General features: G+C 44.0%; 2 protein-coding genes across 3 annotated transcripts in view; one reads left to right on the top strand and one right to left on the bottom strand.

The window, feature by feature from the left end:
* LOC121879797 (microtubule-associated protein Jupiter-like) overlaps window positions 1–18,587 on the bottom strand; it is a 64,909-nt gene extending 46,322 nt beyond the window's left edge. For both annotated transcript variants that reach the window (XM_042386594.1, XM_042386589.1), the window contains exon 1: window positions 18,492–18,587. In XM_042386594.1, the coding sequence (XP_042242528.1) occupies window positions 18,492–18,547 (56 nt within the window). In that variant the 5' untranslated portion in view covers window positions 18,548–18,587. The remainder of the gene's footprint in view (window positions 1–18,491) is intronic.
* A 380-nt stretch (window positions 18,588–18,967) lies between these two features.
* On the top strand, window positions 18,968–25,095 carry LOC121879796 (NAD-dependent protein deacetylase sirtuin-3-like). Its single transcript, XM_042386587.1, has 6 exons — window positions 18,968–19,398; window positions 19,940–20,052; window positions 22,641–22,763; window positions 23,374–23,528; window positions 23,806–23,922; window positions 24,746–25,095. The coding sequence occupies exons 1-6, from the start codon at window positions 19,058–19,060 to the stop codon at window positions 24,956–24,958; spliced, it is 1,062 nt and encodes a 353-aa protein (XP_042242521.1). The 5' UTR covers window positions 18,968–19,057; the 3' UTR covers window positions 24,959–25,095.
* The last annotated feature ends 204 nt before the right edge of the window (window positions 25,096–25,299 follow it).

Below are 25,299 nucleotides of genomic sequence, written 5' to 3' on the forward strand. Positions count from 1 at the left end.
GTATAGGTAGGAAGAGAAAGAGGAGGAAGGTAGGGGAGAAAGGAAAATGGGGTGGAGAGAGAGAGAGAGGGTGGAGAGAGAGAGAGAGAGATAGAGGGGAGGGGAGGGAGGGAGGAGGGGAGGAGAGAGAGAGAGAGAGATGGAGAGAGATGGAGAGAGATGGAGAGAGAGAGAGGATGGAGAGAGAGATGGAGAGAGAGAGGATGAAGAGAGAGAGAGGGGAGAGAGATGAAGAGGATGGAGAGAGAGGATGGAGAGAGAGAGAGAGAGAGAGAGAGAGAGAGAGAGAGAGAGAGAGAGAGATGGAGAGGAGAGAGAGGAGATGGAGGAGAGAGAGATGGAGAGGAGAGAGAGAGATGGAGAGGAGAGAGAGAGGATGGAGAGAGAGAGAGGGAGAGAGAGGGGAGAGGAGGGAGAGAGAGAGAGAGAGAGAATTACATCACACCATAACATCTAATCACCATAACAGCTTAATAAGGATTGGCTGAAAACACGCATTTGGTGGGTGTCTAATCAGCCTTTAACCCACTCAACACCCGGTCAGGTTCCAATCGTCGAATCATGAGTTCCAATCCCTTATGTTGAGTACCAATCTCTTTCTAATTACTAATCCCCTTGGCTTTTGACACACACACACACACACACACACCTTCACGTACGCCAGCACGGGCATAAAACATGTCTCAGGCTGGCAATGAATAAAAGGAACCAATCTACACCACCAGGCATAGAGCTAGCTGACGCAGGTTGTCAAGGGCGCCGCCATTCTTGGAGAGAGAGAGAGAGAGAGAGAGAGAGAGAGAGAGAGAGAGATATGGAAATGGACACACCTCGCCCATACTCTACTTCCTCCCTCTTCCTCCTCCTCCTCCTTCCCTTCTCCTCTTCTTCCTTCTCCTCCTCCTCCCCTTCTTTCCCCCCCCTTCTTCTCCTCTTCTTCTCTCTCCTCCTCCTCTGACCCATTTCGACATCCCAATTTCACATACCCAAACCTGGCCTATTTCGACACTCCAATTCCATACTCGACCACGTCACCAACCAATCAGCTGACGTGGCACCATCATAGTGACGAAACACCCAATCACACACCTAACACTTTACAACGCCCAACCACAAAAACTCAAGATACCGCACCTGTCACTTCCTATTGGCTCAAGGTTAATAGGTCCTAATTGGATCAAGGGTACAAGACTATTAGAATTGGGTCGCCCTATTATCCGTTGGTTCTATTACGTGCCTCGGGTGGATTTGGAATAGCCCTGAAGAGTGACATTACGGACTGGTGAAGGACATCGTATTGCGTTTTAACTTATGTTCGTCCTTGGTCAAGTCTCTCATGTACGGTCGAAAAAAGTACTACTGGGTTACGTACGTGTACTGAAATGTACTTGTCTATGTGCGAGTGTTAAGTCAAGTGTGTTTTGTTATGCATTTCAGTCCCCTTCACTAGTGCGTTTACAGGTTCGTCATGTAAACATTCCCCAAATCATTACCTTTGAGATATTTGGTTTAATATTGTTTACCTTTGAGATAATTGGTTTAATATTGTTTTAATTAGTCCATAGTAGTGTTTACTATTGTGAGTTTCCTTTTGTTAAATGTAAATAAACACAACGTTGCCACATTGCCACACAACCTGTCGAGCCCCTGTAAACGCGCTAGTGAAGGGAACTGTATATGTACCTGAATATGGTGTCTAATAAGTACTACTGGGTATGGTACAGGCGCTTGAATGTACTTGAATATTTGCACAGTATTTTCTAACCCACCACACCCACACACCTAAAAAAAAAAAAAATATAAAACGCAAAACAAAAAAACCTATTACATTATCCCAAACGATTTCCCGCATCACCAACAAGGCCACGACCACCGCATGACTCGTAAGGCTGACCCAACACACACCACCTAACATTAAAATAATTCTCTCAGTAGGAATAATACAAAAATATATATCAATACCTCGTGTAAATGTGTTTTTTGTACCGCGATTAGTATCACCTTCCTCACACACACAGAGACTGACCTTGGTGGAACTGTGTAGGATGATTTATATTTTACAGTATTTTTTTTTACGAGTGATTTTGTTTCGTAGTGTTTAGTTAAGGAAATAAATAATAATAATAAAAAATAGTAAAAATAATAATAATACCAACGTCAAGGGACTTTATATACACCCATTTTTCACCAGTGGGTTGAAGATGGGTACACTCTTATACCCACCCCATGCCCCAACAGAAGCCCACGCCCTTACCATAACCCCCTCCCCAAGTTATTATCTCTCTCATCGCCACATGCCCATACCCTACGCCCATGGAAGAGGAATACGCCCTACCATAAATCCTCATCACGCCCATACTTCCCTCCCCACACCTATCAAACTGTGCCAGTATCCCTCCTCCACCACCACCCCACCCACTACCCTCCTCCACCCACTACCCTCCACCCACCCACCCCACCCCCTCCACCCACTACCCCACCTCCACCACTACCCCCCTCCACCCACTACCCCCACCTCCACACCCACCCACCTCCACCCAACCCCCACCTCCACCCACTACCCCCTCCTCCACCCACTACCCCACCTCCAGTCTGTCAGCCAGTAGGTAGAGGGAGTTGCTACACAAAAAGCTGCCTCGGTCATACACCCCAAAAGCCACATCCACTACCCTCCCTCTCCTACCACTCCAGTTTCCTCCCTCCCTCCCTCATCCCTCAGTTCCCTCCCTCCTGAGGTTGGAGGAGAAGGAGGAGTACTAAATGGTGGTGTTGGAGGAAGAATGAAGAGGAGGTGGAAGAAGAGGAGTGATAGATGGTAGTGGTGGAGGAGGAAGAATGGGAGTAGCAGCAGGAGAGAAGGAGGGAGAGAAGATGAAGAGGTATCTGGACGCCCCCACCGTCACCCCCAAACACTTATTATAAATTATATATAAAAATACCAAATATAGCAATAATAAACAATAACAAAATAACAATAACAACAATAATAAAAGTGTCGGAACAGACAAAACCCACAGACCATACTTCTACATACATACATACATACATACATACATACATACATACATACATAACACCATCAGTGAGGAAATTACTACACCTCAGGTCCCTCATAACACCATTTGTGAGGGCATTACTACACCACGTGATGCCCCTCATAACACCATCTGTGAGGGCATTACTACACCACGTGATGCCCCTCATAACACCATCTGTGAGGGAATTACTACACCACGTGATGCCCCCTCATAACACCATCTGTGAGGCATTACTACACACGTGATGCCCCTCATAACACCATCTGTGAGGGCATTACTACACCACGATGCCCTCCATAACACCATCTGTGAGGGAATTACTACACCACGTGAGGCCCCTCATAACACCATCTGTGAGGAAATTACTACACCACGTGACCCCTCATAACACCATCTGTGAGGAAATTACTACACCACGTGAGGCCCTCATAACACCATCTGTGAGGGAATTACTACACCACGTGATGCCCTCATAACACCATCTGTGAGGGCATTACTACACCACGTGATGCCCCTCATAACACCATCTGTGAGGGAATTACTACACCACGTGAGGCCCTCAACACCATCTGTGAGGGAATTACACCACGTGATGCCCCTCATAACACCATCTGTGAGGGCATTACTACACCACGTGAGGTCCCTCATAACACCATCTGTGAGGGAGTTACTACACCACGTGATGCCCCTCATAACACCATCTACGAGGGAATTACTACACCACGCCAGGTCCCTCATAACACCATCTGTGAGGGAACTACTACACCACGTGAGTTCTCCTAACACCATCTGGGAGGGAGTTACTACACTACGAGTTTGCTGTTCAACACCTACATTAATCTGTATGTTCACTATGTTCCTTTACCTTTCTCTAATGAAGGCTTTTGTTAAACCACCAATATATGTAATAAGTCATTTATGTCCAATGTATATTTTCAACCTTCGGGCCGCAGAACTTTTTCAATAAACCGTTAATTATTATTATTATTATTATTATTATTATTATTTTACATACATACATAAAGTAGCGGTGAGGAATAACCATAACATTAGGACAGAAGAAACAGATAAACAATAGGTATGACTTGTATAGCCTGGGGGAGGTGAGGGAGGGGGTGAGGAGGGGGTGAGGGAGGGGGTGAGGAGGGGGGGTGAGGGAGGGGGTGAAGGTAATGAGAGAGAGGCACAGGGAGGGAGGAAGGTGGAAAAAGAGAGGAATACGAGAAGTAGTTTGAGGGAGGAAGAGAGGAGGTGGATGAGAGGTGAGGAAGAGAGGTGAGGTGATGAGAGGTGAGGTGATGAGAGGTGAGGTGATGAGAGGTGAGGAGAGGTGGAGGAAGAGAGGTGAGGTGAGGGAGGTGAGGTGGTGAGACGTGAGGGGAGGGAGGTGAGGTGATGAGACGTGAGGGAGGGAGGTGAGGTGATGAGAACATAAGAATGGAGGAAACTGCAGCTGGCCTATTACCCATACTGGGCAGTTCCCATTTACACCCAACCCCTATCGCTCATAACCATCCAACCTACTGTATGTTTGAAGCAATTCAGCGTATTCGAGTTAATGATGATGTTTGGTAACTTGTTCCACTCATCCACTACTCTGTTTCCAAACCAGTGTTACCTATTTCACGCCGAAATCTAAATTTGTCTAATTTAAAACCATTGTTACGAGTTCGCTCCTGGTTGGATAGTTTGAGTACCTTTGTTATGTCACCATTGTTTAGCCCAGCTTCCACTTATACACCTCTATCAGGTCGCCCTCGCTCTACGTCTATCAGGGAGTGCAAATTAAGATGCTTTAACCTGTCTCTGTACTCAAGGTTCCTAATGCCCGGGATTAGTCTTGTCATTCTCTCAATTCTTTCCAAGGATTCTATATCCATTCTGTAATACGGGGAACTGAACTGCGTAATCCAGGTGTGGTCTCACAAGAGCAAGATACAGTTTTAGGATGACCTCGCTAGTCTTGTAACTAACACTCCTTTGTATGAACCCAAGTACTTTATTAGCCTTGTTACGAGCAAAAACACATTAACTTGGCTTAAGGTTCCTACTTATCATTACTCCTAAATCTCTCTCGCAGTCGGATTTTCATGGCATCGTTGTTCATCTGGTATCTGGTTTCCTGTTTACATCTCCTATACTGATAATTTTACATTTGTCGACGTTGAATTTCATCTGCCATTTTTCAGACCATTCGAAAAATTTGTTTAGATCTTCCAGTAGTTTTGCCGAGTCCTCGTCGGATTTGATAACACGTCCTATTTTAGTGTCATCAGCAAATTTACTTATGTTGCTGTCTATGCTGATATCTATGTCGTTTATGTATATAATAATTAATAATGGTCCAAGTACTGAGCCTTGGGGAACTCCACTTGTGACGTTGCTCCAATGGGACTTAGTGCCACTACCTGCTGTTTCTGTCCTGTTTCTGTCCTGTAACCACGCCCTAATCCATTTAAGGATGTCACCTTGATCCCATGAGCCTTTACCTTCTAATTAGTCTTTCGTGGGGACTCTGTCGAAGGCTTTGCAAAGTCGAGATATACCACATCATAATTGTGTGGAGAGGCGAGGAAGAGAGGTGGAGGGTGGATGGAGAGGTGAGGGAGGGAGGTGAGGTGGTGAAATGAGGAGGGAGGGAGGTGAGGCGTGAAGGAAGGATTGAGGGAGGAGGGAGAGAGAGGAGGGTGGTGGTGGGCTGGGGTGAAGAGGGAGGGAGGGGGAGGAAAAGGAGAGGGGAAGAGGGAGAAGGGTAAGGGGTGAATCATTGGTCTCTCCCAGTGTGTGATGGCAGTACTAAGGTTGACAGGTGTAGCCAGGTGTTTTTTCTATGCTGTAATTATTTTATTAATCTATAGACTAATAATGATGTAATGAAACGAGTCAATTATCCTAACCTAACAATCTAACCTAACTTTAAAATCCAACCAATCTAACCTAACTTAATCTAACCTAACTTTAACCTCACCCAACTTAATCTAACCTAACTTAATCTAACCTAACTTTAACTCCACTAACCTAATCTAACCTAACTTAAACCCAAATCTTAATCTAACCCAACTTTAACTCATCCAACTTAATCTAACCAACTTAAACCCCAATCCATCAAACCTAACTTAATCAACCCAACTTTTAACCTCAACTTAACAATCTCAACCTTTAACCCCCAAACCCAACTTAATCTAACCTAACTTAAACCCAACTTAATCCAACTTAAACTTAATCTAAACCTCTTTAACCCAACCTAACTTAACTCAATCCCAACCAACTCAGTTCATAACCACCACAATTAACCACCACTACTACCCTTTCAACACCACCACTGCCACTACCTCAATAACTCACTACCACCACCTCAACAACCACCACCACCACCCTCAACAACAACCACCACCACCACCCTCAACAACCACCACTACCACCTCAACAACCACCACTACCACCCTCAACAACCACCACCACCACCCCAACAAACCACCACCACCATCCGATCCCATAACCACTTAGAGGAAAAACACAATCCAAGTTACCATCTCTTCCACACATACCATGGGGAGACCACGAGACGACCACAGATGAGGACCATGAGACGACCAGAGACAAGGACCATGAGACAAGGACCAAGAGACGACCACTGAGACAAGGACCATGAGACGACCACTACAGGACCATGAGAACCACTGATGAGGACCATGAGACGACCACTGAGACAAGGACCAGGAGACGACCACAGACAAGGACCAGGAGACGACCACTGAGACAAGGACCATGAGACGACCACTGAGACAAGGACCATGAGACGACCAGAGACAAGGACCATGAGACAAGGACCATGAGACGACCACTGAGACAAGGACCATGAGACGACCAGAGACAAGGACCATGAGACAAGGACCATGAGACGACCACTGAGACAAGGACCAAGACGACCACTGAGACAAGGACCATGACGACCACTGAGACAAGGACCAGGAGACGACCACTGAGACCAGGACCATGAGACGACCACTGAGACAAGGACCAGAGACGACCACTGAGACAAGGACCAGGAGACGACCACTGAGACCAGGACCGAGACGACCACTGAGACCAGGACCAGGAGACGACCACTGAGACAAGGACCATGAGACGACCACTGAGACAAGGACCATGAGACGACCACTGAGACCAGGACCATGAGACGACCACTGAGACCAGGACCAAGGAGACGACCACTGAGACCAGGACCAGGAGACGACCACTGAGACAAGGACCAGGAGACGACCACTGAGACAAGGACCATGAGACGACCACTGAGACAAGGACCAGGAGACGACCACTGAGACAAGGACCATGAGACGACCACTGAGACAAGGACCATGAGACGACCACTGAGACAAGGACCATGAGACGACCACTGAGACGACCACTACGAGACCAGGACCCTGAAACGTCAATACATACTAAACATTCTTCGTCGCCATCACGACCTTGGATGACTTGAGTAAACATTAGCCCCCGTGTGTAAGGTTAGGAAGGTTGCTGGGTTAAGGTTGTCAGGTTAGGGTTAGGTTAGGTTAGAAGAAGTGTAGGTCAAGTTAGATTAGGTTAGGTTAAGTCAAGCAGGTTATGTTAGGTTGTCAGGTTGTCAAGTCAAGTACTAAATTCTGTCTAAACTAACATGTTCATTTATTACCCTGGTATTTGGCCCTATCCCTCTCCTACCCCTGCCCTCACCCTGCCACCCTACCCTCACTCTGCCACCCTACCCTCACCCTGCCACCAACATACCAGGTATTCACAAGAGCCGACAGCCTGACAATCACCAGATGCTTTAGATAAGGAACAACAAAGTCTATTCATGGAGGTGGTGAGGTAGAGGAGGGGGAGGAGGTAGAAGAGGAGGGGGGGAGGGGAGGAGGGGGAGGTAGAGGAGGGGGGAGGGAGAGGGGAGGTAGAGGAGGGGGAGGTAGAGGAGGGGGGGGGAGGTAGAGGGGAGGGGGGAGAGGGAGGAGGGGGAGGTAGGGAGGAGGGGGAGGGGAGAGGGGGGGAGGTAGAGGAGGGGGGAGGGGGAGGAGGGGAGGGAGGGGAGGGGGGGAGGTAGAGGGAGGGGGGGGAGGTAGAGGGGAGGGGGGGGGGGAGGGTAGAGGAGGGGGGGAGGTAGGGAGGAGGGGGGAGGGGGAGGGAGGGGGAGGTAGAGGGAGGGGGGAGGTAGAGGAGGGGGGGAGGGGAGAGGAGGGGGGGGGGGGGAGGAGGGGGGGAGGGGAGGGAGGGGGGGAGGGGAGGGAGGGGGGAGGGGAGGAGGGGGGAGGGGAGGGAGGGGGGGAGAGGAGGGGGGAGGGGAGGGAGGGGGAGGGGGAGGAGGGGGGAGGGGTAGAGGGAGGGGGGAGGGGGAGGGGAGGGGAGGTGGGGAGGAGGGGGGAGGGGGAGGGAGGGGGGGAGGTAGGAGGGGGGGGAGGGGAGGAGGGGGGGAGGAGAGGGAGGGGGGGGGAGGGAGGAGGGGGGGGAGGTAGGAGAGGGGGAGGTAGAGGAGGGGGAGGTAGAGGAGGGGGGGAGGTGGAGGAGGGGGGAGGAGGAGGGGGGGGAGGAGGAGGAGGGGGGAGGAGAGGAGGGGGGAGGGGAGGAGGGGGGAGGGGGAGGGGGGGAGGGGAGGAGGGGGGAGGGGAGGAGGGGGGGAGGGGGAGGAGGGGGGGAGGGAGAGAGGGGGAGGTAGAGGAGGGGGAGGGGAGAGGGAGGGGGGGGGGAGGGGAGGGAGGGGGAGGTGGGGAGAGGGGGGGAGGCAGGGGAGGGGAGGGGGGGGAGGGGAGGAGGGGGAGGCAGAGGAGGGGGAGGGGAGGGAGGGGGGAGGAGAGGAGGGGGGGGAGGGGGGAGGAGGGGGGAGGGGGTAGAGGGAGGGGGGAGGTAGAGGGAGGGGGGAGGTAGAGGAGGGGGGAGGGGAGGAGGGGGGAGGTGGGAGGAGGGGGAGGTAGGGAGGAGGGGGGAGGAGGGGGAGGGAGGAGGGGGAGAGGGGAGGAGGGGGAGAGAGGGGGGGAGGGGAGGAGGGGAGGGGGAGGAGGGGGGGAGGTAGAGGAGGGGGGAGGTAGAGGAGGGGGAGGTAGAGGAGGGGAGGTAGAGGAGGGGGAGGTAGAGGGAGGGGGGGGAGAGAGGAGGGGAGGTAGAGGAGGGGAGGGAGGAGGGGGAGGTAGGAGGAGGGGGAGGTGAGAGGAGGGGGAGGTAGAGGAGGGGAGAGAGAGGGGGGAGGGAGGAGGGGGGAGGGAGGAGGGGAGGTAGAGGAGGGGGAGGAGGAGGGGGAGGAAGGGAGGGGGAGGTAGAGAGGGGGAGGTAGAGGAGGGGGAGGAGGAGGGGAGAGAGAGGGGAGGAGGAGGGGAGGTGAGGTCAAGTCGGTGTAGGAGAGGGGAGGTGATCAAATCGGAGGAAGAGGAGGAGGAGGAGAGATAAGAGAGGAGAAAGAGAAAGGAGAAGAGAGAAAGAGGAGAGAGATGAAAAGAGAAAGAGTATCGGCAAGTAGGCTAGTCAAACAGGCCCCATGTAACCTGTCTTAATGGGCCCCAGTCTTTCTAGTTGGGTTAGGGCCAGGTAACTCAGGGGGCCTTTTTGGTTGGGTTAGGGCCAGTTAACTCAGGGGGCCTTTTTGGTTGGGTTAGGGCCAGGTAACTGAGGAGCCTTTTTGGTTGGGTTAGGTGCGGTTGAAATATTAACACGTGTTTGGTTTGGTTTAAGACATATTTGGGGCCCGTTTGGTTGGGGCCTAATAGAACTGGGGCCCCAATAGACCTGTAACGATTAACTGTACCCCTAACTGTTAGATACTTCCAGGTGTTCAAAGAAAGTGTCACAGGTACTTCCAGGTGTTCAAAGAAAGTGTTACAGGTACTTCCAGGTGTTCAAAGAAAGTGTTACAGGTACTTCCAGGTGTTCAAAGAAAGTGTTACAGGAACTTCCAGGTGTTCAAAGAAAGTTACAAGCACCCCCAAAGTGCCAAAAGAAAGTGTTACAAGTAAAGTGTTAAGTGTGACGAGCCAACCAAGACCACTCATCCCCACCACTTTATTACGACACCTGGGGTATATTAATGTACACCTCATTACAATACTTCCCTCACCTCAGGGTCACTGTGGTGATACAGCCAGGTACAGTGACCTTCTCCTCCCTCCCCCAGTGACCTCTCTCTCCTCCCTCCCCCAGTGACCTCTCTCCTCTCCCTCCTTCAGTGACCTCTCTCTCCCCCAGTGACCTCTCTCTCCCTCCCCAGTGACCCCTCTCCTCCCTCAGTGACCTCTCGCCCTCCCTCAGTGAGCTAATTACCCATTCTGTAATCTCTGTAATATTAGCTTTGTCTGTATTAGCTGGTGTGATATTTCTGTAATTTACTGGAGTTTTGTATTATGAAATATTTGTACCCGTATCTGTCAACACAAACATCAAGGGACTTTATAAACACCCAAACACCAAGGAACTTTGTAAACATCAAGGGACTTTATAAACACACAAACATCAAGGAACTTTATAAACACCCAAACACCAAGGAACTTTATAAACATCAAGGGACTTAATAAACACCCAAACATCAAGGGACTTTATAAACACCCAAACACCAAGGAACTTTATAAACATCAAGGGACTTTATAAACACCCACATCAGAACTTTATAAACACCCAAACACCAAGGAACTTTATAAACACCAAGGGACTTTATAAACACCAAGGGACTTTATAAACACCTCCCCGGCAACAAGGCTCAGTGACTCACAGCTTGTCAACTTATCCACCAACAATCAATATTGACAATGAGGCTAATGCATACGATTCAACTCCCCCCTCCCTCTCCCTACCACCCCCTCCTCCCCTGACCACCCCCCCTGACCACCCACCTCTCCCTCCCATGCTGTGATAACGTCCTTTAAGTTGCATTAATTACAGTTATTTCTACGTCTGGCAACTAGGTCATACGGCATCGAGGGAAAACATCTATTTTTCTGTGTTTTGTTGGTGTGTGTGTGTGTGTGTGTGTGTGTGTGTTTTGTCTTAACCTGAAACCTCACAATAAACTCGTTTCGTAAGTTTACAAGTCGGGATAACACTCATTTATACATGCAACAGAAAGTAAGTGTGAGTGAGTGAGTGTAAGCTGCCCCCATTACACCAACACCTTCCTTTCCTCTAATCTTTACCACCTCTTTGATAAGAAACCAGGCCCTGATTGGCTGACTAGATAAAACACTAACTACCATTACCCCACATTTACCTTAAGAAACCTAGTGACGTCATCGGGGTCAAAGGTCACGGGGAGATTAATACATTGGGTTTTATACAGGTATATTTGGCCTATGTTGAGGGTTTGTTTACATCGTGTATTGTGTAAACGTTTGGGTAACCCTGATGTTTGTTAGTAGGGTGTGGTTTGTGAACGTTTTTTGTGGAGGGGGTTGTGTACGTATTGTGTGTGTGGAGGGGTTGTGTACGTATTGTGTGTGTGGGGGGGGAGGGGTGCTGTCTCCACCCTCCCCACCTGGTCATAACACACTACCCCTTCACCACCACCTGGCCACTACTCCACCCACTACCACCCATTTTAACCAACTGGTCACCACTCCACCCACTACCCCTCAACCACAATCTGGCCACTACCCCTCAACCATCATCTCTCTAACCAGCATCTACCACCACTACCCGTCAACCACCATCACCTGCACCACTACCACCTGGCTACTACCCCTCACACTAGCCTTGAGCCACTAGACCGGGTGTGAATCATTGACCAGAGGTACAGCTGCCTCTCCCAGCTGTCCCGTCAATCACAAACAGTACTCTCATCTGGTTCACCGTTCATCCCCGATCTCATTAACACTTAAATTCTAGGGTCACATGAAATTTAGCCCTCCCCCAAGCCACCTTATTTCACCTGAAGATTAACCATCCTAACGTTAACTTAACCTAACCATCCTAACGTTAACCAAACCTAACCTAACCACCCTAACGTTAACCTAACCCGTCAACGTTAACTACCACTAACGTTAACCTAACCTACCATCCAACGTTAACCCAACCCTACCCTAACGTACTTCAACACCCTAACGTTAACCTAACCTAACCATCCTAACGTTAACCTAACCATCCTAACGTTAACCTAACCTAACCACCTAACGTTAACCTACTACTTCTCAATTCCTTAACTAACCACCCTAACGTTAACTAAACCTAACCACCTAACGTTAACCTAACCATCCTAACGTTAACCTAACCTAACCACCCTAACGTTAACCTAACCATCCTAACGTTAACCTAACCACTAACGTTAACCTAACCTAACCATCCTAACGTTAACCTAACCTAACCACCTAACGTTAACCTCAACATCCTAACGTTAACCTAACCTAACCACCTAACGTTAACCTAACCATCCAATTAACCTAACCATCCTAACGTTACCCCAACCATCCTATTAACTCTAACCATCCTAACGTTAACCTAACCATCTAACGTCCAACCTACCATCCTAACGTTAACCTAACCATCTAACGTTATCCTAACCATCTAAGTTATCCTAACCATCCTAACGTTAACTACCATCCCTAACGTTAACCTAACCATCCTAACGTTAACCTAACCCAACCATCTAACGTTAACCTAACCATCCTAACGTTAACCTAACCATCCTAACGTTAACCTAACCATCCTAACGTTAACCTAAACACCCTAACGTTAACCTAACCTAACCATCCTAACGTTAACCTAACCTAACCTCGTACTTCCTCTTAACTGGTACATAACCCTTATTTAAACTGGTTCACTTAATTACTATACCTGTGTTATATCTAGGTTAAGGCACCACCTGTATTGGGTCTGGGGTCTAATAGGACTGGGGTCTAATAGGACTGGGGTCTAATAGGTCTGGGGTCTAATAGGACTGGGGTCCTAATAGGACTGGGGTCTAATGGGACTGGGGTCTAATAGGACTGGGTCCTAATAGGACTGGGGTCTAATGGGACTGGGGTCTATAGGTCTGGGGTCCTATAGGACTGGGGTCTAATAGGACTGGGGTCTAATAGGACTGGGGGCCCAATGACCATTTGTTTACAGTTTAAACCCGACCCTACCAGCCACCAGTCAATGTAAATAAACCAACAGACACTCATAGGGAGGGAGAACGTCTGCCTTCTCTCAGCTGTATGTGTGTAGGAAATGACCACACACACACCCCACCCACAGTCCCCACCCACCCTCACCCACCGCCCCCACACCCACCTGGACGTAATAAAAAATATCACTAATTGGCAACTTTCGCCTCCATCTTGCCATAAACTTTCACTCTTATTTTTTGTTTTATTTCTTACCCAAACATCTTCTTTATCTCTTGTTTATTTCCCCCGTTTATCTTTAATCTTCCTTCGTTTCTTGTTTATTTACATTTCTCTGTCCACTATCTTTCATAATATTATTCTGTTCGCTCTTATTCCTTTACTTTCTTTGTAATTTCCAATTCTTTTTTTATCGAGGGGGTTCATGCACGCACGCACTCGCACGTACACAATAAAGGTACACATTCAACGGTGTACACACAAAGGCGGACTCACACACACACAGGAGATACAATGTTTCGCACACACACACATGAGGTACACACGCACGGCTTCCCAACACAGGACACCCACGACCTATGTTAACCCCCCCTCACTGCATAGCAAAGACACTATAACCAGTTAGGGTCGAGTCACCTAACCTACACTAACCCACCCCAGCCTACTCTAACCTGACCTTAAACTACCCTAATCTAATCTACCTTAACCTAACCTAAACCATCCTACCTAACCTAACCTAACCAAACCAACCACCATATTTTCCAAGTATCACAGACGTAAGTGTTTATATAAATAGAAATAAACCGCAAATTCTTACATCATGTTTACAAAAGTTACAACTTGAACGAGTCACAAAGGTCGCCTCGAGTCTTGACATCAAGGGTGACATTTTTGAGGAGTAGGTGGACCTTGACATCACCTGTACCTATTTCTCCTAGGCTGTTGTGAGAGAGAGAGAGAGAGAGAGAGAGAGATTAATGGCTATGTGACTACTCGAGTGTTAATTTTGTCTCCTAACTAACATTAACCTAACGTATCTAGTTAAGGTAGAGTCTCTGTTATTCTGAAACCATTGTGCTTTTGGGGGGGGGGGAAGGAGGGGGATTGTGACGTCATACTTAACACCGTAGCTTAAATAAAACCGGTTACGTTAGTTCCTTCATCTTATATTACTTAGAATTTTAATCATAAGATGGCTTACGAGACCACTTTTCTGCCGTGTTATTAGCAATGGGTGGGAGGGTGGGTGGGTGTGGGTGACTAGACTTACTACCACACCACCAGACGAGACGGAGTGAGAATAACGAGGCGCCTTGGAACTCACCTGACCAAATAAAGTTATATTGAACCCAAAACACCGGAGACCCACCCACTCCCCCCATTAGAACCTACTTTGGCACCTCTAATGGGTTCTCACCTTTTAATGGGTCGCTACCTTCATTAAATTTGTGGTTCAATTGTAATGGGTTCTCATCTTTTAATGGGTCACTACCTAACCCATTAAATTTTAGGTTCAGTTCTAATGGGTTCAGGTGAAATAAGCTAGGGTGTCCAATCTTCAGGTGATCCTACAACACCAGTGATAGTCATGTCCCCCCCCCCACCCCTTTTTGGGGAGGGGGGAGAAAAGGGGTGGGGGAGGGCGTGGTGAAAGATGATCAAGAGGAAGGGAAAGGGGGGTGGGGGTTAGGGGTTAAAAGGTAGGAAACCTAATGACAATCAGCCCCCCATGAGGTAACGTGAGGGGCTGATGTCTGCTAGATGGAGTCCACGTTGACACAGAGAGAGAGAGAGAGAGACAGAGAGAGAGACAGAGACAGAGAGAGAGAGAGAGAGAGACTCGCACGTTCCATAAATTAACACCAGGTGGCGCTTTATACTAACCCAAGCCAATAATAATAATATACCACTTAGCTCACACACCATTATGAGTCACGACAACCTAACCTAACACCATTATGAGTCACGACAACCTAACCTAACACCATTATGAGTCACGACAACCTAACCTAACACCATTATGAGTCACGACAACCTAACCTAACACCATTATGAGTCACGACAACCTAACCTAACACCATTATGAGTCACGACAACCTAACCTAACACCATTATGAGGTCACGACAACCTAACCTAACACCATTACTGAGTCACGACAACTAACCTAACACCATTATGTCACAACAACCTAACACCATTATGAGTCACGACAACCTAACCTAACCCCATTATGAGTCACGACAACCTAACCTAACACCATTATGAGTCACGACAACCTAACCTAATCCCATTATGAGTCACGACAACCTAACCTAATCCCGTAACCATCTAGCCTACACACCAAATGAGTCACAACCTAACCTAACCAAACCTTTCCTATGTGGTTCGGTTGGTTGACATTGGTTGAACTTTTTTTTGGGTGGCCCCTCAAGTTATTATTCAAGAGGGTTGAATTGTTGAACAGGGGAGGGGGATATTTTACGTTGGTGTGTGTATGTGTGTGTGTGAGCTTTGAATGTGTGTGTGTGTGTGTGTGTGAGGCAGCAGATAATGTGTATTGATGACTGTGTGTGTGTGTGTGGAGCGCGAATATGTGTGTGTGTGTGTGTGTGTGTGTGTGTGTGTGATCCTCTCCCGGCGCAGTGTGTCTTATTGTGGTCTCCCCCCTTGCCAAACCCTCTGCTGGGCTTCCTCCATCATCGCCACCTTCCTCTCCTCCCTAGGGGGTTAAAGGGTGTCACCTCACTTCCTGCCCTTCTACAACACGCATGGCCAACACGTGGTCCGGTTCTGACTCTACCCCACCTCCTCGCCCTGCCGCTGGATAGCTTCAAACATAGGTTGAATGGGTATATGAGCGATAGGGGTTGGGTGTAAACGCGGGACTGCTCAATATGGACCAATAGGCGTGATAATAATTGTAGTAGTGGTGGTAATAGTGGTTGAGATGGTAACAGTAGTGATTGTAGTAATAGTACTAGCGATAGTGGTGCTGGGAGTAGACCGGATGTTGGTGGTAGCGGTAACTGATAGAGGTACTGGTGGTAGTTAATTACACACGGTGGTTGGATGGGGGTCGGTTGGAGAGAACTTACAATGGCCGGGTACAGGAGGGAGGAAAGGGGTGGGTCGGTGGGTGGGACGGAGGAAAGGGGGTCGGTCTGAAGGGGGGCGGGGCTGAGGAAGGGGGGGGGAGGTGGGAGGCATGACTCACAAAACCACCCCCACCACCTCTCCTCCCCCCCACCAACCCCTCACTACCGCATTACCGTCAAACTGAGACATTGGCAACAAAATCCTGTATACACACAACTTTTATTAAGAATCAAAGCGTGTTTTTAAGAGACACTAAAGGAATACTGTACAATCAAACGGCTTTTTTTTCTGAATACTAAAACTAATATAGACAAACACTGGGCAGTTTAAGATGCTTACAGATACAGGATACAGTTTAGTTAAGTAATTCCACTAAAACTTAATATACTGTATTATTTAGTAACTCCACCTCTAAACACCGAACCTAGCAACGGGTCTTCGAGAAACTACCAGACAAACATTGGACAGATCAAGATACCTTTTGTTTCCCTTCCTAAGAGCTATGAAATTATACATACTGTTAAAACCACCAACTATTAATATAACTTTCCTTCCTTCCTTTATGTAGATAGAAATGAATTCCCGCTATTTCATTTTTCTATCATTTCCTTCACGGTAAAGACAGGACAAAACCTTTCCCACATATGTAACTCCGTGCCAAGGGTACCAGAAGCTTCCACGGTCACCCCCCCCCCCCCTCCTCGAATGTGAAAACTGGGCTGGGAAATTTCTTAAAGGGGAGGACGCCATGCACTAGACCAGAACGTACATGTGTGTATGTGTGTGTATGTACGTGTATTAGTGAATCGTAGGTACACATAATAACTTAGGTCTTGTTGCATCATTCACTAACGTCTTAATTTCCCACTAAAATATCTATGTTTTCTAGTTAACGAAGCCATATATAGCGAATGGTTAGTCACCTGAAGATTAACCATCCCAGCTTATTTCACCTGAAGATTAACCATCCCAGCTTATTTCACCTGAAGATTGACCATCCCAACCTATTTTACCTGAAGATTGACCATCCCAACTTATTTTACCTGAAGATTGACCATCCCAGCTTATTTCACCTGAAGATTGACCATCCCAACTTATTTCACCTGAAGATTAACCATCCCAGCTTATTTCACCTGAAGATTAACCATCCCAGCTTATTTCACCTGAAGATTGACCATCCCAACTTATTTCACCTGAAGATTAACCATCCCAGCTTATTTTACCTGAAGATTGACCACCCCAGCTTATTTCACCGGAAGATTAACCATCCCAGCTTATTTCACCTGAAGATTAACCACCCCAGCTTATTTCACCTGAAGATTGACCACCCCAGCTTATTTCACCTGAAGATTGACCACCCCAGCTTATTTCACCTGAAGATTAACCACCCCAGCTTATTTCACCTGAAGATTGACCACCCTAACACTATGGGGATGAGGTTAGGTCAAAGGTAGTTAATCTTCGGGTGAAATAAGCTGGGGTGGTTAATCCTCAGGTGAAATAAGCTGGATTAAATAAACCCAACTTAATCTTATTACCAGCTTATCACTCATTTCCTCTTCAACCGGATTAAACCACACAAACCAGTTTTATCTTATCATGGGAGGTTAAAACGGTCCTAACTGTTTTATATATTAACGGGCTTAAACTCTTATAAGTAATCTTGACTATATTGATAAACAGGTAATTGGGTGATTTAGTAGTAATTAGGTGGTTGAGTCATTAGCCAAGGGATTATTTATCGTAAGTGGGAATAAATAGTTCTAACCAGTAACAAAAAGTAGCATTAATAAACTAGATAAAGTAACAAAGGAACAATCAAATCACAGCGAGTAACAGCAAAATACCACTACACTATAACTACCCTAACTAGACAATCCCTTAACTACCAATTTGTAGTCAAAATTACCTCATTAAAAATACGTCACCTTGTTTAAATCACCTTGGGGGAGCTAATTTGATAGCATTTTCAACCTTATTCTTGTAATTTAATGAAACTTTACTCAGTTAACGATACATTCAGACTATTTAGATCAATGGTAATTACTCTCAGGTTGTTTTATTGTATTTCATGAATATACAATAACCTACAATAATACAATATGGTTTTTGTTTTAATAAATTTCTCACTAATAACACCAAAACGAGGAACTTAGGAATTATTTAAAATGTACAGTAATCCAGTTCTGGTTTCTACACCGGCCAGCTGATTCTAGGTGACACGTGATATACTGTACTGTTATATCTCCCGTTATACTCCCAATATAAACCTTTCTGTGTAATATATATCCAACATACCTGCTGCTAACACGCTGGGATTCACCAATACCGACAAAGTTGTTAGTAGAAGTCATGATGGTGGACACTGTTAAAAGAACCTTCCTTGATGGTGGCTTCTATCACACTGTTGCTTTACCGCCAAAACTCCCCTGACTACAATATCGTTACCAGTTTTCCTTTATAAAATAATCATTATCGAGTATATGATGATGTATATGAGTTAGTAAGTATTTTTAGTGGATATATTTCTATTATAACTTATTTTATACTGATATATAAGTAGTGATAAATGGTTAAAAAGGTATTATTTTATTGAACTGTTGGCATCACTAGCTTTTGCAGTTTTCTTTCTCGTAATTAGGTTTTTTATGGATATAGTTTAAATTCCTATATGCTTTTTAATTTTGGATTTGAATAAATTTGATATAATCAGTTATTAAATTTGAATTAGATATTGTTGTTGAATTTCCTGATTTTACAGCTTTAGGGAGTAAACGCCAGGGAGACAAGAGGCAGTGATATCTTTTACCCCGAGTTTTGTGAGCTAATTTAACTCTTATTTCACACTGACACCATTTATCAACATGTGTTCTACATTGACAAAGTCCTTAAGAAGTCCCCTAAAACAAATTATTACCTCTAAACAAATCAAGTGTCGAATAATTAGTAGAAATAACGTGCCACTTGATCAAAGACACCCTGTCAAATTTTACTCTGGATTTACTTTGACGACTTTAAATAAGAGACAGAAATATATCAGACAATTTAATCTCTTTAATCTCTGGTCCTCCTTATCCAGTAATAAAGATACACCTATATTAAAGACAGTAGAAGATGTTGCAGAGTTTATTAAAAATCAATGTTCTAATATCTTGGTGATGGCTGGAGCTGGTTTGAGTACTCCTTCTGGTATACCTGATTTTAGGTAAGATTTTGTGTGTAATAAGATATAAGAGATGAGATATATATTACTGATGTTACCTGCTGATATTAACGTGTATAATGTTCAATCAATTTACCATTTATCCAGATATAGATCAGGGTACGATAACCCCTTTAAGTTATTCAGCTATTACTAGTATTTACAGTGTACATAATTGGGTACTAATTTGGAATAGGGGTCTGGGTTAATCAGCAACAGTTTTCCTATTAAAAATTAATTTTTCGATGTAGCTAAGAAAGCTTTTATCATCTAGGGAATAATTTCTTCTGGTTAGTACAAAGGCTGGACCACTCTCTTAAAGTATAATCTTTCAGCATTTAAATATAAGAAGATCTAAGGAAAAACATGCATTGAAAATCCTCTGCTTTTTTGGGGATATTCTTGATGCAAGGAAGATATTACCTGTCTAAAATTACACAGGTTGTGGAGTATTACCTGTATATGTACATGTCAACATACTTATGCTGCACATACTGTACATCATGTTATGGTAGAGTATTATTTATTATATACCCTGCGGCAGAACACCAGGGACAGGCTTATACGACAACCTACAGAAGTACAACCTGCCATATCCCGAGGCTATTTTCGACATCCACTACTTCATGATGGATGCTCGACCTTTCTTCACATTGGGTTAGTTCCTCATCTTGCCGAGTTAGTAAGGTGTATTTTTCACCATCAAATGTATAGAATGTATAATAAATAATCTATCATGTATAGTATTTGTTTATTATCTGTGACATCTTGAGGGTTATTTTGGGTCAACTACTGCGGAGGTAGTTTAAAGGGGAGATGTCAGATGATGGGTTATTTTTGGGATTTTTGTCGCCCTTGGAAGAGTTAAGTGTTGATGTGGTACCTTAGATAGGGAAGAATAGTTTGTGTAATGTATCATCTCTCCCTGTCTGTATGTTGTAGGTTACAGTATCATCATAAAAATAAATTAATTGACATAGATGGAATAATCTTATGATATAATTGATGAAATTGTTGCTTATGGGTAAAAATTTCATAACTTATTGATTATAATCTCTGTTGTTGATATGGGTTCATGATCAATTAACTAATGTTTCATAGGAACTAGACATTACTTATTGTAGGTATTGTGTTGTTAACTGGCTTGAGTGTTCATGACTTGTACCTGACTGGCAACAAATTTTAATGGTGAATTGACTGTAAAATTCCACTTTATAACACCCATAAAAGAACACCTAGGGCCTCCTCCCCCAAGGTTCTTCCTCATAGGGTTACTGGTTGTGTGGTTCTGCTTCACACTGTACAGTAACTGAGCTTTACTCTTGAAGAATGGGCAGCACACACATTGTAGTCATTAGTTCCCAGCCGTCGAGTGCCTTCACCTTCTTGGAACCAACCTCTTTCATTAAGCGCTGGTGTTAATTTATGAGGATGAATCATGGCTTTAACCCCAGCAGCTGAAAATGGGACTTGAGTATCTTTACACAATCTTTATTTGAATATTTTGCAGACCTTTCATTTTTGTGAGGGTTTAGGATGATAAAGTTTGGACATGTGAGGTTCTTTTGAGACTATCTGTAGTGTTATGACCTGCATTCAAAGCCACGGTTAATACCCTAATTTTATAAATATTGTACAGTACTGTAATTCCTATTAAACAGTGCTGGTAAATCATTGTTATTGGAATACCTGTAGTGTACAGTAAAGGTGGAGACTGTTATATAATTGATTGATATACTGTATCGTCGATCAGTTTTATAATGTTAAAAAATTAACCCCATATACAGTACTGTTTTAAGAAATTAACACCATATACAGTACTGTTTTAAGAAATTAACACCATATACAGTACTGCTTTAAGAAATTAACACCATATACAGTACTGTTTTAAGAAATTAACACCATATACAGTACTGTTTTAAGAAATTAACACCATATACAGTACTGTTTTAAGAAATTAACACCATATACAGTACTGTTTTAAGAAATTAACACCATATACAGTACTGCTTTAAGAAATTAACACCATATACAGTACTGTTTTAAGAAATTAACACCATATACAGTACTGTTTTAAGAAATTAACACCATATACAGTACTGTTTTAAGAAATTAACACCATATACAGTACTGTTTTAAGAAATTAACACCATATACAGTACTGTTTTAAGAAATTAACACCATATACAGTACTGTTTTAAGAAATTAACACCATATACAGTACTGTTTTAAGAAATTAACACCATATACAGTACTGTTTTAAGAAATTAACACCATATACAGTACTGTTTTAAGAAATTAACACCATATACAGTACTGTTTTAAGAAATTAACACCATATACAGTACTGTTTTAAGAAATTAACACCATATACAGTACTGTTTTAAGAAATTAACACCATATACAGTACTGCTTTAAGAAATTAACACCATATACAGTACTGTTTTAAGAAATTAACCTGCTCCAGTGTTGGTCAAGTCTGGCTTTGAAACAGCTCACACTTGGTGCGGTTATCACCCTGTGGCTACCTGAATGCTTTTCCTACATTGTCACTGCTATGAAAAATGATGTTTAATAACTCACAATATTCCGAGAAATGATAATGCAATCTTGGAATGGTGTAACATGTGCAACCCATGTGGGATGTATGAAAGGTTCTGCACATCCCTGGTGACTGACAGGCTGAGCACATAACAGTAAAAACTAAATGAAGAAATTTACGTATGTCTACCCAAGATTACGAGTTGAAAAATAACTGTTCTGAGGGTCCCAGAAACAGAACCTATTTCTCCCCAGAAGTTATTAATATCGATAGACGATTAATCACCTTATGATGGTTTTTCAGTATCCCTAACCCCATCGTATAACAGTCAACACCTGTACAGTACTTTCATTTGTAGCTCTGTTCTGCCCCCAACTCTCCTCACTTCACACCAGTCTCAAGTCGCGTGTGCAGGAAGTAAATTGTTTAATAAATGATCATATTTTTATTATAAATCACATTTTTCACCAAGATTTAGTTTAAATATTAAGTAAAAAAAAAAATGGGTTTAAGTGAATTCTAGTGTAATATATTCTGGCTCTAGAACATAACCCCAGTTTCACTATACACAGTTAATTTACAGGTTATAACGCAGTGAATTGGGCAGCCTCCACTGTAATAACTATAGCAATGAATTTATAAATGAAGCATCAAAACCAAAAGGTAATAATATTTTAATTAATCAATATATCTCCTCACCCAGCTCAGGATCTCTACCCCGGAGTGAATTACAAACCGAACGTGGGTCATCGTTTCCTCCGGTTATTACACGAGGAGAAAAAACTGCAGATGGTGTACACGCAAAACATCGATGGTCTCGAGAGATGTAAGTACCAGTTTTATTGATTTTTTAATGTCATTTAATAGTCTCAAGAAAAAAGCATCACTTCTCGAGTTCATAAAGTGATCAATGTAAATTCAGATAAACTAAAAGTGCTTAATATTTCTTACCTGTGTTTTGAGTAAGTGTCTCACATACAGTACACAGTTCCTGACACTATTCTTATACTGTTGATGTTCTGTTTTTATAATTGTTTTTTAGTTCATTGTACCTCCTTACCTGTTCCCTGTTATACTGTACTGATTGACCATACCAGTTTGGATTAAGCGTGTGTATGGCAGTGCTAATAGGAGTATTGTATAGCCATGGGATTAAGTGTGTGTATGGCAGTGTTGGAAAAGGCAGACCAAGTGCAATTCCTGTATTTTAAGTCATCGGATTTAAGGGTTTAAAATCATCATACTCAAGGGTTAAAATCATCATACTCAAGGGGTTAAACAACATCAGTAACATAAAATATATTTACCCCCACTCCTTGCCTGATAGCTTTCATATTCAGTGACTCATGAACTTGCCACACCAGGATAAATTCACTCAGTAAATGTATGTTATATCCCGTGTATGGTGAAGCTTATACTGATAATTTATTCCACAGTGGCAGGAGTACCAGATTCAAAGCTGATGGAGGCTCATGGTACCTTTGCTACAGCCTCCTGCACACTCTGTGGTAAAATACACAACCCTGACAGAGTTAAAGAAGCGATCATAGATGGAGATATTCCAATAATGTGTGAAGCTGCCATGTGTAAGGTACATTGAATGGGAGGGAAGAGCCAGAGGGTGTATTGTGTATTAGAGTATTTGTGTCGGCCAGTCTTTACTTTCTGTGATTTTTCAGTTTTTATGGAAGCTGGTTAATGTTTACAGTTTTTGGTTATTACGTGGTTAATTACTATACATGTAAAGAAGCCTGGATTATGGCCGTTAAATGATTATTATGATGATGGTAGATACTGGTTGTAGTTTTGGTCATCTTGGGTCATCAGTAAGGCTCATGTTTAGACCTAACTTTCCGCCTTATCCACAGGGTAAGGTTAAGCCTGATGTCGTCTTCTTTGGTGAAAATCTTCCGTCTTCATTCTGGGACTACCACCACCATGTACACTTCACTGATCTTCTGCTTGTCATTGGGACTTCTCTGGAGGTGATTATAATGTTTTGTTACACACTTGATAGCTCCTTCAGTCACGAATACCCGGTAACTTGTCTCCTTAGATGTCCAGTGAAAACCATTCCCTGTGGGTCTGGTGTTAGTACAGGAGGAAACTAGAATACTTGGAAGAAAACCTCTGATAGGGTCATAGTGGGTAATATTTACTTACATCCAACTCAAGTTACAGTGTTGAGAGTTAAGTATGATTACTCCTTCATATACAGTGGTCCCTCGGTTAGCGAGATTTCGGTTAACGATTTACCTTCCATAAGATTCTTAACTTCGGTTAACGAGCAATCCCTCGATTAACGATTTTTTTACAAGCCAACCTCACCATGTTTTCGCTTGCATTTGGCGGTCCACCAGCTGTAGTATTAGTCCGCCAATACAGTAATCGGTTTTAGGGCTTAAATTCCTTACTATTTTAGTAAATATCAAGAAGTTTATACTATTCAATAATTTTAAAAGTTTAATATTAAATTTTTTAGTCATTTTAACAATTATTGAACATAATTGAAGGTAAAGAAACAGTGGTTTCGGTTAACAAGCAACCTGCTGGAACGGATTGTGCTCGTTAACCGAGGGACCACTGTAATATGTTCCAAGTAAGTGGTTTGGAATTGTATGTGACCCTGTATCAAGGTCTTACATTATTACCATTGATGTTATTTGTATTTATTATGGCAATTAAGCCATTGGGGAGGGGAAAATTTTACCATTCACTAAGCAAACTGACCTTCAAATACCAAACACATATTTTACGTAGGTAATATATTGAGTACACGTGTTAATTCGAAGTTCATTTACATTCCAGGTTTACCCCTTTGCCGGGATAGTAGACACCGTGGGGAAAACAACGCCGAGGGTGCTGATAAACCTCAACAGCGTAGGCAGCTTGGGCAGTCGCAGCAATGATGTTATTCTTGCTGGTGATCTTAAAGACAGTATTTGGAGTTTAACTAAAGCATTGGGTTGGGAAGAAAAACTGAAAAACCTTGAAGAAAAGTATGATAGTAGTGAAGAATAACAACAAATTCTTCATAACTCTGTACAGCATAGTTTAATATTGTTAAATATATACATTATATTTTCCAGTGAGAGAGATAGAGATCACAAGATGTATGCTGTACAATTACAGAACCCAGAATACAATGAGTTATCACATCTGACTTACTGACTCACCTGCCCTTGTTCAAATTACTGTATTGTCACAAATGGATGAAGTTGTGGATACAAATTCCTGATGGCATCGCTCAGAATCAACACCAATGACATGAATCTGTAAGTAAATCTGTAAATTATAGCTACATTTTCTTAACATCTTTACCATAGGAAACATATATTCTGAAAAATTTAAATAAAATTAGT

Source organism: Homarus americanus, unplaced genomic scaffold (genome assembly GCF_018991925.1).
Source record: "Homarus americanus isolate GMGI-L3 unplaced genomic scaffold, GMGI_Hamer_2.0 scaffold42643, whole genome shotgun sequence".
NCBI lineage: Eukaryota > Metazoa > Arthropoda > Malacostraca > Decapoda > Nephropidae > Homarus > Homarus americanus.